General features: G+C 42.0%; 1 protein-coding gene across 1 annotated transcript in view; it reads right to left on the reverse strand.

The window, feature by feature from the left end:
* Nucleotides 1-1482: 1482 nt before the first annotated feature.
* Nucleotides 1483-14206, reverse strand: part of dipk2ab (divergent protein kinase domain 2Ab) — a 224646-nt gene continuing 211922 nt past the window's right edge. Inside the window, exon 4 of the mRNA XM_078205558.1 lies at nt 1483-3695. Coding sequence (XP_078061684.1) covers nt 3364-3695 — 332 coding nt within the window. The 3' untranslated portion in view covers nt 1483-3363. The remainder of the gene's footprint in view (nt 3696-14206) is intronic.

A 14206-nucleotide genomic window follows, 5' to 3' on the forward strand; every position in this document is an offset into this window, starting at 1 on the left:
TCGATGGGCCAAATGGCCTCTTTCTGCACTGTAGGGCTTCTATGATTCTATGAGTCCTGGTTTTAATAGTAAGGGTGCCCACAAAACCACAATTCTGAGGGAGAATATGGTACGGGGGAATAAAATTCAAAAATATGGCTGGTAGATTTAAACACTAGTATGGAGATCGTGCTGCATTTCACTATTTCTCATTCGAGCAAATTTTAACTAGTATGAGGTGAATAAATAGCAACTCTGCAAGTAGCAATTGGAGAGGTTTTTTAACTAATTCTGTTGCGCTAATTCGCTATGTTAATTATCAGCTCCAGCTTTACTCCTGCACTACACTTCAGTGCATGAAGGGAACAATCCATGAACAAGAGGCTGTGCTCCAAACGGAAGCTCGACAGTGGAGCAATTCAACAAAGTTGGATGTGGAGTTTGACAGCCAACATTCTGGTTCTGCTCAAGATTGTTAATTTCTATTTATTTCTTGCAAGAATTTACTTTCTTCATAAAATTTCTGCAAGAACATTTCAAACATTCTAAGCTGGCCATCACACAAAGTACGATAATATTCAGGTCCTTTACATACATCAGGTAACACTGATACTTCAATACAGTCAAGGACCGAATGTTGCAAGACTCAGCACATTCCAAAGCCCAAGACTACGTGCTGAGGGATGCACTAAAGCTTGGGGCAGCTGCCACAGAGGTGCAATGGGGAAGGTCGCTGTCTAAGCCTTTTCAACCACAGTGAACTGAGGGGAGCAGAACCTCCTCGGGCTGAATGACTCACTGAATGTATACCATATTACATACGTCCCAGTTGTACTGAAGTACCTCAGAGTGCAACTTGCTCTATGTAGACAACCTTTAAGTACCTTTGCACCATTGGATTGTTGGTTTCTAATCTTTGATCGCCTGGAGGTGAAGGTGCAAATGAACAGGGGAATCAAAAGGTGGCAGCTGGGGCTGTATGGCAAACTTCGCACATCGGCAGTGGTTACTGGCTGAAAACAGTAATACTAGCAGAGATCATGTAACCTCAGCACTGGCAGGACAGACTACTGGGGCAAATTGGGGCAGTCAACACGGATGCATTTATTTAGCATCACTACACAGTTGGAATTTAAATCCAGACACAGCCTGGCTTGGAGAGAAGTGGCATGAGATCCAAATTTGATATCCCTGTGCAATGTATAGAAGTTAAAAAGTGGTAAAGTGTCTTCGACTTGTTGGATATTAAAGCTACTAGAGTCCATATATGTGTTTAGAAGCTGAACATTACCACCTGCATTTCGTAAACCTACAAATTTTAACTGCTAACGAAGCAGCTTTGGGCAAGAGCAGGGGAATAGCTGTAATAGGCATGCAGCATAAATAAAGCACTGCCTGAAGGGATCACATATTACAAAGGCAGGTTTTATAACGAAATAGGAGATAACTTCTTTAGAAATGCAAATTGGTGCTTTCCAAGGGCAGTAACCACAGGACCATTTTAATAAGTAAAGTTTTATTATATGAATCCACTTTTAAGTTATAAAGACAACTTCTGAATGAAAGGCACAGTGAGTCAGACAATTATGATAAAACATAGAAACTAAATGAGAACATACAAAAAGAAGTGATGACAGCATTTTCCAGCATTTACAAACCTCCAAAAATCCCAATCTGGAATCAACCGTGTCATCACTAACAAGTTGTAATACACAATAAAAGCTACATTTGCACGGTTAAACAAAATCATCATCTGATTGCTTCAGTGTCTGAGAATTTTCTTTTGAGAAAAATAAACACTATTGCTTTCTACGGTACTTGGTGGTGATATTGCAGCATTCAAATTCCCTGCAATGAAGCCAACTCGAGCTAGTTTTAGAATCAAAAGCATCAGCGTGATTTAAAATGACGATTAAAGTCACAAAATTACTTTATGGGAAACAGCTTAACATTGATCCAGATTGAACCACAAGATTCAAAATAGCTGGCAATGGAGTCAGTGGCACACTTCAGCTAATCAGCAAGAATAGCAGATTTTCCACCCCATTTCCACACAAACTATGAAGCTTTTCGCTTAATGTGCCAAACACACACAACTTTGTTTTTTTTTGAAAACTGGAAACAAATTAATATAGTTTAGTTAAACAAATGGAAAATGCCCACCCTAAACTAAGTTCAAATTACAATACTGTACCAACATGTAATACGTAGCAGAAAGCAGTTGCCATCTGTGTCAGCCCAGTAAATCAATAGAAACCAGTCAAACACACATGGCAAATGTAAACTTGTGACCAAAAACCTTATCCCAGTTTTAGTTAATGCATTTTTAATATACAAATAGTTATCGAAAGACTTGCTCATCATACTTTCACTGGTGTTTCAATCAATAAATAGGTTTCTTTCCTTCTACCAAGGTACGGGTAATTTTGGAACAATTCTTATTCTTTGGTATGTGCTCAAATACTGGACGCTTTGCTGTCTGCCTCCTCCACCCCTCTTGGAAAGAAAGTTCTCCCGATTTTAATTCAGGAATAGTCAGCTTAATTCTATTTGAAGTACCCTCTAAAAGTCCTCAAATGATTATTCTGGTCTTTTAAAAAGAATGTTGCTGCTTCGAAACAAATTAACCTCCGGTCACTATTTCATGCTCACAGATGTCCTTATGCAATAATTACAAATAATGAGGGTTTTCCTCTTTCTATCCTTTGCAGACATGAAATTATTGCTTCATTGAGATGAGGGGAATGGTTTAAGGTTTTGGACAGAATACCCCAATGCCACAGTTTCTCAGTGCTTCAGTTTACAGATAAATTAGAAATATGCTCACATATTTGAAAAGGAGTAAGGGCAAATGCGTATCAAAACTTTGCACATTCATTTTGATGGCAGTATATGTAAGTTTTTTTTTAATACAAACGTTTTTAATGCTTTCCTTATTCAAAATATAGACAAGATCAAGACAACATCAGTAGGTTAAAGCCTTTAAACAGACTTTCAAGTTAAGCAAGGTTTCATCAGTAAAGGCATCAGCCTCACAAATTGTGACAGTAATGCTGTGTTATGTCAATTGCCCTTTGACACATGTGCAATCATTAAACCTGCCAGGGTCTATTATCTCCAGTGACCTGCTGGTCTTCATCTGAACTACTCCGCAGGCAATCAGAGAACAAGTCAATAATAGCTCAATGCTCTAATCAGATAATCAGTCCCACACACTGGTTTGCAGATGTCCATTGTTGTTCCAAGCATGAAATATAATGCTATGCAGTAGCATTTCCGCATAGTATTCTTCAACATGTGTTTACATTCTGCACGGGAACAACTCGTGTTCAATTCAAATCTCAAATCTATAGCAGTGCGAAAAACAACAGATCCCATACTGAGCTACCTCACATTATTGTTCAGCTTTGCAAGGTAGTCCCGCAATTCTTTCGCTGCTTGGAATCGACCATACTCTTTCTTTGGGTTGGCACATTCTTCAAGCAAGGCCTCCAGCCTGCCAACTCTGACTATTTCTGCAGGAGGGTTATGCAGGAGCCCTCCCTTTGTACCTCGCCAGGTGGCATATCTAGAGAGCAGGTTCTGACAAATGGCATAGTAGTTATGGTCAATTGTAACACGAGAACATAAAACGTCCTTTGAAAACGACAGGCAGGCTTCTTTTCCACACTCGTCAAACTTGCTCTCATACCATACGTCCCAGTTTTGAGGCTTATCTGCAGGGAACAAAATGGAATAAATTTGATTACTACCTTAAGTTTACTGCAAACTTAGTGTTTATTCTAATTTTATCATTAGCATAATGACTACAGTTAAAGCTATACAGCTAACACCAACAACCAAAAATTACAGCTTAAATGACATTCCTTTAGCACGAATGAAAACAAGTATACATTTCACTTAAAGTGGTGCCTCAATCATCTGCAACGCTGGAGGAGATCTGTTCACAGTTACTGGAACTTGGTGAAAGAGTCACCTATATTTAGTTTGGCATATCTTAACTGTCCAATGTCATTTTGATTGCCCCATCAAATTGCATAATGTACAGATAAGGTTCACATTTAAATAAATGCATCTCAACTGCACATTAATTTTAAGATGAGGTGCGTCTGAAAATATTGGCAACCTGACTCCTGAGAGTTTTCCCACCATGAAGCCTTGCTTCCTGACCCAAAGCCACATTTCAGAACACACTGAATTCAAGCATCGGGTTCATGACCGTGTGGATGTTCAGAAACACTGAAATATCAATTAAGAACACTCAATTGCCTTTTTAGCTAGTTCATGCAAACTAAGTTTGCAACCACCATATAAATAACTGCAGATATAAACCAGACAACAGTAATGGTGTGTGGACAGTCAAGGTCCCACTGTAATAGGTTTTAAGTGTCAAGATTGTCAGATTAAGTGAGGTCATAAATTATGATGCACTTATGGGAAGCGGAATTAACAGGATCACTAATTCAATCTTCGGTGCCCTTGTTTAATAGAAAAACAAAAGAAGAGATTTTTGTTTGCAGACAGGGAATAATTGAGAAGCAGAGGGGTTTTGGGAAAGTTCCAAAGTGTAGGTTATATTAACAGAAAGCTTTATCACTAACGGAGGGGTGGTTGGACACACAAAGATAGTCAAAGATTGAAATGACTAGAGGGCATGGAAGGAGCATAAGGCTGCAGGGATAGGTAATGATGAGGCCATGCAAAGGCCGTCAATAAGGACGAGGATTTTAAATTACAAAACAATTGGAATTGCATCTGCGTCACTATTAAAAACTGGGAGCGACTGAAGTTTAGAGGGAGAGAAGGTCATTGCACAGGACACTGGACAAAGTAAACCTAAAGTTGCTGAATGCATTGCTAGGGCTTTCACAGCACAAGAAAGGTTAGGCTGGTCAACCTCTTGATTGCCAAAATGCAGGTTCTCCGACTTATGCACTGGAAAGAGTGCAGAGGAGATTCACCTGGATGTTGCCTGCGTTGGAGCATTTCAGCTATGAAGAAAGCTGGTTGGGCTGGGACTGTTTTCCTCAGAGCAGAGAAGGCTGAGGGGGAAACTGATCCGAAGTGTACAAAATTATGAGGGACATTGATCGGGCAGATAGCAATAACCAGGGGGAAGAGATTTAAGGTAAAGTAGGAGATTTAGAGGGTACTTGAGGAAAAACATTTCACCCAAAGGTGGATGGGAATCTGGAACTCACTGCCTGAAAGGGGGTAGAGGCGGGAATCTTCGCAATATTAAAGAAGCATTTAGATGAGCATCTGAAATGCCATAGCATATAAGGCTATGGACCAAGTGCTGGAAAATGGGATTAGGATAGGTGCTTGATGGCCAGTGCAGATATGATGGGCCAAAGGGCCTCGTTCTGTGCTGTAAATCTCTATGACTGTCACTCTCAGCCAATCAGGTACAGACATATATTGCAAACGTGCCATAATTGAAAAGTCAATCACTATTCCCAATCATGATGTGGAGGTGCGGGTGTTGGACCGGGGTGGGCACAGTAAGAAGTCTCACAACACCAGGTTAAAGTCCAAGAGGCTTATTTGGAATCACGAGCTTTCGGAGCGCTGCTCATTCACCTGATAAAGCTTGTGATTCCAAATAAACCTCTTGGACTTTAACCTGGTGTTGTGAGACTTCTTACTATTCCAAATCAAGCACAGAAGATGATATAGAACTTATCTGATCTGTTGCAGCTCACAATTCTGCGCAGGTGGTATGGAGGCATTTGCATATTCAGAACTACATTACCATGCTGCATGTGGCTAAATGAGTGTGCAGAACCGGCAATATGGAATCAGGAGACCACCCAGCCCACGGTGCCTGATGGGAGTGCAGTGGCAGTTGGGTTTAGCTATGTATATTATGAAACAATAGGTCAGAAATTAGGGTGTGTTACCTTATTCAATAGGTAGAGTGGCAGGGAAAAGATAGTTAAGGGTGCAGGCATGAATTTCTGCCTTACTCAGCATGTCAGGAAGTAAAGGATTTAATCAGCAGCAATGGAATTGATCAGTAGCAGTACTCCCAAGACAATATTCGATGTCCATGTGGGAACCCTAAACATTCACAGCACAGAAGAAAGCTACTTGGCCTATCATTGCAACTAACCATCTCTCAGAAAGAACTATCTACATCATAGTATTCCCAATACTTTTCAATTTTTGTTTAAATTTCAGATATAAAATGTTTAATGGATTATATTTCTGCCACTGCGTCTGGTGGGAACATTCAAGCTTATTTATTAATGTCACAAGTAAGTTTACATTAACACTGGAATGAAGTTACTTTGAAAATCCCCTAATCGCCACACTCTGGCGCCTGTTCGGGTACACTAAGGGAGAATTTAGAATGGCCAATGCACCTAACCGGCATGTCTTTGAGAAGTTCTTTGAGAAGGTGACCAAAGAGGTGGATGAGGGTAAAGCAGTTGATGTGGTGTATATGGATTTCAGTAAAGCGTTTGATAAGGTTCCCCACGGTAAGCTATTGCAGAAAATACGGAAGCATGGGATTGAGGGTGATTTAGCGGTTTGGATCAGAAATTGGCTAGCTGTAAGACGACAGAGGGTGGTGGTTGATGAGAAATGTTCATCCTGGAGTTCAGTTACTAGTGGTGTACCGCAAGGATCTGTTTTGGGGCCACTGCTGTTTGTCATTTTTATAAATGACCTGGATGAGGGTGTAGAAGGATGAGTTAGTAAATTTGTGGATGACACTAAAGTCGGTGGAGTTGTGGACAGTGCGGAAGGATGTTGCAGGTTACAGAGGGACATAGATAAGCTGCAGAGCTGGGCTGAGAGGTGGCAAATGGAGTTTAATGCGGAAAAGTGTGAGGTGGTTCACTTTGGAAAGAGTAACAGGAATACAGAGTACTGGGCTCATGGTAAGATACTTGGTAGTGTGGATGAGCAGAGAGATCTCGGTGTCCATGCGCATAGATCCCTGAAAGTTGGCACCCAGGTTGATAGGGTTGTTAAGAAGGCGTACGGTGTGTTAGCTTTTATTGGTAGAGGGATTGACTTTCGGAGCCATGAGGTCATGTTGCAGCTGTACCAAACTTTGGTGCGGCCGCACTTGGAGTATTGGGTACAGTTCTGGTCGCCGCATTGTGGGAAGGATTTGGAAGAATTGGAAAGGGTGCAGAGGAGATTTACCAGGATGTTGCCTGGTATGGTGGGAAGATCTTATGAGGAAAGGCTGAGGGACTTGAGGCTGTTTTCGGTAGAGTGAAGAAGGTTAAGTGGTGACTTAATAGAGGCATACAAGATGCTCAGAGGATTAGATAGGGCGGACAGTGAGAGCTGTTTTCCTCGGATGGTGATGGCTAGCACGAGGGGACATAGCTTTAAATTGAGGGGTGATAGATATAGGACAGATGTCAGAGAGTGGTAAGCGCGTGGAATGCCCTGCCTGCAACAGTAGTGGACTCGCCAACATTAAGGGCATTTAAATGGTCATTGGATAAACATATGGATGATTTTGGAATAGTGTAGGTTAGATGGGCTTTAGATTGGTTTCACAGTTCGGTGCAACATCGAGGCCGAAGGGCCTGTACTGCGCTGTAATGTTCTATGTCTTTCAGACTGTGGGAGGAAACCAGAGCACCTGGAGGAAACCCACGCAGACACGGAGAGAATGTGCAGACTCCGCACAGAGTGAGCCAAGCCTGGAATCAAACCCAGGTCCCTGGCACTGTGAGGCAGCAGTGTTAACCACTGTGCCAACAACCATGTCCTAACAACCCCTCATTCATATCAATAGATATCGCATCATCATATTTCATTTGAGAAAATTTATTGCTGCAGACAACTTACTGTACCTTCTGTAAGAACAGGTTTAATTGTTAGGTATAAAGAAAGATTTCAAAAATGGAAGTTGGGGTGTGCCAGATGATGAAAATAAGATATAGAGTAGAAAAATAAATTTATTTATATGAATAGTCAGAAAGTAGCCTCAAAAATACATATTTCACAATATTAAGTATTGGCAACTTTGCATGTATAGGTATCACAAACAGCTGAAATTCACTAAAGCCACAACAATGCCAAAAATGCATTGGAAAAAAAAAACAACTGATCAGGTAACATTCCCATAGTAAAGCTTTACAAATTCTGTCAGTGGCCAGAAAAGCCAAACAGGTCCTTTGAAAGATTTAGCATGGTGGTGAGTAGTGACGCGTAGGATATGGCTAAAATGTAAAGATATGTTTTGTATTCATTTCCACTCTTGAAGGTGATATAGCAGTAGGTACAAATGTTTTAGATATTGATCCTTTGAATGTAAATTCATGAATAGCCTTAGCTTAGTTTGAAGCACTAAAGATTGATTAGGTTGCTGGACCTGATAACATATAACCATGAATGCTGGAGAAAATCAGAGAGGTACTATGCAAGGCATTAAATTAGCCAACTAATAGTTCTTTGAAATCTGGACTAATATGAATCGACTGGAGAAAGAGCTTGATGCGTGAGTGCTTGTTGTACACATGTGCCAAGCCCTATTCATTGATATCTAGGTAGGAACATACGAACAAGAGTAGGCCATTCAGTCTCTTGAGCTTGTTCTGCCATTATGGCTGATCTGTATCTTAAGTCCATTTGCCCAGTTTTGATCCTATATTTTGCAAGCAAAACTTTGTAATTCATGTTTTTAATAGGTTTGAATTATATAGTTAAACTGTTGCATGTCAAATTTCTAGCTATACTAAAAACTAATGATTCAGTGATTCATGGTTCGAAAAAAATGCCAACCAGCTCTAATATTTTCCACTAAGCATTGTTTTACTGACGTTTGGGGACTCAAAAGATCAATACATAGGAAAACAACATCATAGAAGGTCGAGAAATTTTATGGCCAACATATTTTCTTAGAACTCCTGCACGACAAAATTTCTAACTATACTGCTGTTGGTGGTGGGGAGAGATAGCAATTGTGAGGGGTGGGTCTGGGGAAGAGTGTGGGAAAAGAGTGTGTGTGTGGTGTGTGGTGTGTGTGTGTGTGTGTGTGGGGGCAAGGTGTGGGGCAAGAGTTCGAGAGAGGAGCGGGGGAGGAAAAAAGAGTGAGAGAGGGGGGTTGGGGAGGGAAGGAAAGAGCCTACATGTGAGTGGGGAGCTGAGAAACTGAGCTGGGGCAGCATAGTGGCAAAATGGTTAGCACTGCTGCCTCACAGCGTCAGGGATCCAAGTTCAATTCCAGCCTCAGGTGACCGTCTCTGTGGGGTTTGCACATTCTCTCAGTGTCTGTGTTGGTTTCCTCCGGGTGCTCCAGTTTTCTCCCACGGTCCAAAGATGTGCGGGTTAGGTTGATTGGCCATGCTAAATTGCCCCTTAGTGACCCAAGACGTGTGGGTTAGGGGGATTAGCGGGGTAAATACGTGGGATTACAGGGATAGGGGCTGGGTGGGATTGCTGTCGGTGCAGGCTTGATAGACCGAATGGCCTCCTTCTGCACTTTGGGGATTCTATGAACTGGGCCCCACGACTTGCAAATCCACCTCTGATCTGAGGTGTGTACTGCCTAGTTCAGGAGTGGCAGCCAGGAAAGTTGATATCTGGTTTTGAAAAGGGGAACAGTGTCAGAGAAAAGGCAGATGTTAGCAATGTGGAAATACTAGTCTGAGGAAAAAGAAGCTGCATGCTTAGGAATTAGATGGGGACAGCATTCAAGGGAACAGGAACTGAAAGCAGATGGCAAGCAAAGAAAAACTGCAATGTCACAGTGTGAATGTGGAACTAGTGCTATAGCATAAATTTACCATTAGATAACTGCATTTCATTAATAACACATGGCAGCTAATGCACAGAACATGATCAGTTTTAAAAAAAATCATTTTACAGGATGTAGACGTTGCTAGCTAGGACAGCATTTATTGCCCATCCCTAGTTATTGTTCAGAAGGTGGGGGTGAGCTGCCTTCCTGAACCACTTCAGTCCCTGAGGTACAGGTACACCCACAGTGCTGTTAGGGAGGGAGTTTCAGGACTTTGACCCAGCGACAGTGAAGAAACAGCAATGTATTTACAAGTCAGGATGGTGAATGACTTGGAGGGGAACCTCCAGATGCTGGTGTTCAAGTATCTGCTGCTCCTGACTTTCTAGATGGGTTTGGAAGGTTCTGCCCAAGGAACCTTGGTGAGTTCCTGCAGTCTATCTTGTAGATGGTATACACTGCTGCTACTGTTCTTTGGTGGTGGAGGGAGTGAAGGTTTGCGGAAGCAGTAGCAATCAAGCTGGCTACTTTGTCTTGGATGATGTTGAGTTTCTTGAGCGTTGTTGGAGCTGCACCCATCCAGAAAAATGGAGAGAATTCCATTACACTCCTGACTTGTGACTTGTAGATAGCGGGCAGGCTTTCAGAGTAATCCAGGTGGAGTTACTCAGCACAGGATACCTAGCCTTTCACTTGCTCTGGTAGCCACAGTATTTATTTGGCTAGCTAAGTTTGTGGTGAATCGTAACCCCCAGGATATTGATTTATTGCAACAAATATATCGTGCGGTACAATGTTTAATTTACAATGAAAATAATCTCCTGTGCTGGTAATGAAGATTAGTGAGGAGTTCAAGATAGATTTACAATGCCAACAGCTACAGTAGGTAAAAAGGATAAATAATGAGTTATGTCATCGAATCCTTAGGAAATGAGAATGGCAGAAATGCAGATGGGCAACTCTTAACTTCCACTGACCATATTGCTGGTACTGCATAAAGGGTACAGGCACAGATCAGGCGAGGTACTATTAAGGGTCCCAATTATGTAGAATGTAATTTTGAAAACAATAAATATCAATTTACCTTAACAAAATATGAATAATGTCTCCATTGCATTGCTGAATTAAGAAAACATGACTAAAAGATGATGATCACAGAAGAATGGGCACAAACCCCAGTTTATTTCAGTGATCAGCGAGCCTGACAGAATAATAGCAAATTAGACCAGCTGGTTATTTAGTTTGACAAATGGACAGTTAAAGGCATTGTGGTGATTAAAGAGATTGATCCTTCGGTCTGGACGGTGAAAGAAATCTCTAACTTTCAAGACACTGCATGGTGTCTTCAAAGGGGGATTTTCTACTGGCATTACCTGCTTCAGGACTCAAATCCTTGAACTCGTTGATTACCTTAATTAGAATTTGTCAGAAGGGTCATGTTTCTCAGCAGAGAGAGAAAGATGATAGATCATAGGCACAGATTTGTTGCTGCCCTCTGCAACTCATTTCCTGGCTGGACACAGGAGAATGAGTAGGCCATTTGGCCCTTGTGCTAGCTCCGTCATTTGATGTGGCAGAGATGAAGGAAGCAAAAGACTGGGCAAAAATAAATAAATGTTGTGCCATCCAAGGCACTGCCTGGAAATATCATGAAGACATTAAGGGCTATTCCAAGCCATAGGAAGTTGGGACTTGCCTGTGAGGATGGCCCTTTGATACACAGCTGAAATCTGAGATGGGTAGTTGAAAATTCTCAATTCAGTTACTAATGTGTATGGGTTTACAACATAAAATTGGACTCAATTTGCCAGTAATAGCCTCTCTGATGGAGGCTAACTGGTGTGGTAAAAGAAAAACATTCCAATTAGTGGAAGAATCGGCATTCCGCTGGAGTTTGGAATATGGCATGCTTAGGGGCAGAGTAGAGAGAACAAGTGATCAAGCACTTCGTGAAGCCACGCTGGAAATCTTTGATCCATTGGGCAATGAGCAAAAGGTCTGGTTTCATTTGGTTGCTTGACAATATGCATGTGCTCCAAGGAAGAGCCAATTACTTTTGGCGCATATGCTGTTTAAAGAGCTAATGTCATGACTTTGCAACTGACCTGTCATGTCCCCAGGAATAATAACAAGATGCGTGAGAATATTGCCCAGGATATCCTCGATGCATGATATTTGATGATCCCCAAATATGTTGAGGATAGCATGCAACTTTCCGAAGTGGAACCTTTGTACCACATGCAATACAGCCAGTCTATGGTCAAACCTTCATCCATTCAACTTTTTCAAGTTCACAGATGATCACATCTTGTGGCCATGCAACATTCTTTGGGAGTTAAAAGATAATATATGGCTGCTTCTTTGTTCCATCTGCATTCACTCTACCGCAAGCCCATGGATAACCTCACGATGCTCCACTTCTCCAGCTTCCACACTAAACACGTTAAAGAAGCCATCCCCTACGGACAAGCCCTCCGTATACACAGGATCTGCTCAGACAAGGAGGAACGCAACAGACATCTACAGACGCTGAAAGACAGCCTCATAAGAACGAAATATGAGGCTCAACTTATCAATCGACAGTGCCGACGCACCACAGCAAAAAAATCGCTCCGATCTCCTCAGAACACAAACACGGAACATGACCGACAGAGTATCCTTTGTCGTCCAGTACTTCCCCAGAGCGGAGAAACCAGACATCTTCTTCGAATCCTTCAACATGTCACTGATGAAGACGAACATCTCACCAAGGCCATCCCCACACCCCCACTACTTGCCTTCAAACAACCGCGCAACCTCAAACAGACCATTGTTCCCAGCAAACTACCCAGCCTTCAGAACAGCGACCATGACACCACACAACCCTGCCACAGCAACCTCTGTAAGACGCGCCGGATCATTGACATGGATACCACCATCACATGAGAACACCACCTACCAGGTACACGGTACATACTTATGCAACTCAGCCAACGTTGTCTACCTCATACGCTGCAGGAAAGGATGTCCCGAGGTGTGGTACATTGGCGAGACCATATCGGTGAGACCATGCAGACGCTATGACAATGGATGAATGGACACCGTGCGACAATCACCAGCAAGAGTGTTCCCTTCCAGTCGGGGAACACTCAGCAGTCAAGGACATTCAGCCTCCGATCTTTGAGCAAGTGTTCTCCAAGGTGGCCTTCAAGACACACGACAACGCAGAATCACAGAGCAGAAACTGATAGCCAAGTTCAGCACACATGAGGACAACCTCAACTGGAATCTTGGGTTCATGTCACACTACATGCAACCCCCGCCATTTGGCCTAGGCTTGCAAAACCCTACTAACTATCTTGGCTCGAGATAATTCACACCTCTTTAACTTGTGATCATCCTTCTCAGACTTGCACTGTCTGTACTTGACAGACTTGATTACCTGAAAAGACTTGCATTCCAACCATTATCTTACAATTGTGTCTTTGTCTATATATGCCGTGTTTGTGAAACCTACTTCTCCACTCACCTGATGAAGGAGCACTGCTCCAAAAGCTCGTGATTCCAAATAAACCTTTTGGATTTTAACCTGATGTTGAAACACTTCTTACAGTGCCCATCTCCATATGGCCAGTGCATGACAACGAAACGGCTCATTTTGTTGCCTATTGATCATTAGGTGATCAATTTTTCTCCCTTGATAGCCATGATTTGACTGAAACATGACAGATTTGATTTGATTTATTATTGTCACATATATTGGTACACAGTGAAAAGTATTGTTTCTTATGTGCTATACAGACAAAACATACCATTCATAGAGAAGGAAAGGAGGGTGCAGAATGTGGTGTTACAGTCATAGCGAGGATATAGAGAAAAATCAACTTAATACAAGATAGGTCCAATCAAAAATCTGATGGCAGCAGGGAAGAACCTGTTTTTGAGTTGGTTGGTACGTGACCTCTGGCTTTTGTATCTTTTTTCCGACAGAATAAGGTGGTAGAGAGTATGTCTCAGGTGCACGAGTCCTTGATTATGCTGGTTGCTTTTCCGAGACAGCGGGAAGTGTAGACAGAGTCAATGGATGGGAGGCTGGTTTGCGCGATAAACTGGGCTTCGTTCACGACCCTTTGAAATTTCTTGCAGTCTTGGGCAGAGCAGGAGCCATACAAAACTGTGATACAACCAGAAAGCATTATTTCTATGGTGCATCTGTAAAAATTGGAGAGATTGGTAGCGGACATGGCAAATTTCCTTAGCATCTTTAGAAAGCTGAGGCATTGGTGGATTTTCTTAACTGCAGTGTCGATGTGGATGTCTGATCTGTGTTGGAAATATGCCACACAACTGTTGCTTTTGCAGCTTTAATACTGATACTCACGTCGCATGTCTTCAAAACCATGAGGCATGCTATGTGATCGAAGTGCATCGAAATTTGGATGTTGTTGTAAAACCATGTTTTATATCAACAAATATCAACACCAAACTCTTTTAAATGACTAAAGGCACATTGGTGACTTTGGATCATAGTCA

Source organism: Mustelus asterias, chromosome 3 (genome assembly GCF_964213995.1).
Source record: "Mustelus asterias chromosome 3, sMusAst1.hap1.1, whole genome shotgun sequence".
In the NCBI taxonomy this organism is placed as follows: domain Eukaryota; kingdom Metazoa; phylum Chordata; class Chondrichthyes; order Carcharhiniformes; family Triakidae; genus Mustelus; species Mustelus asterias.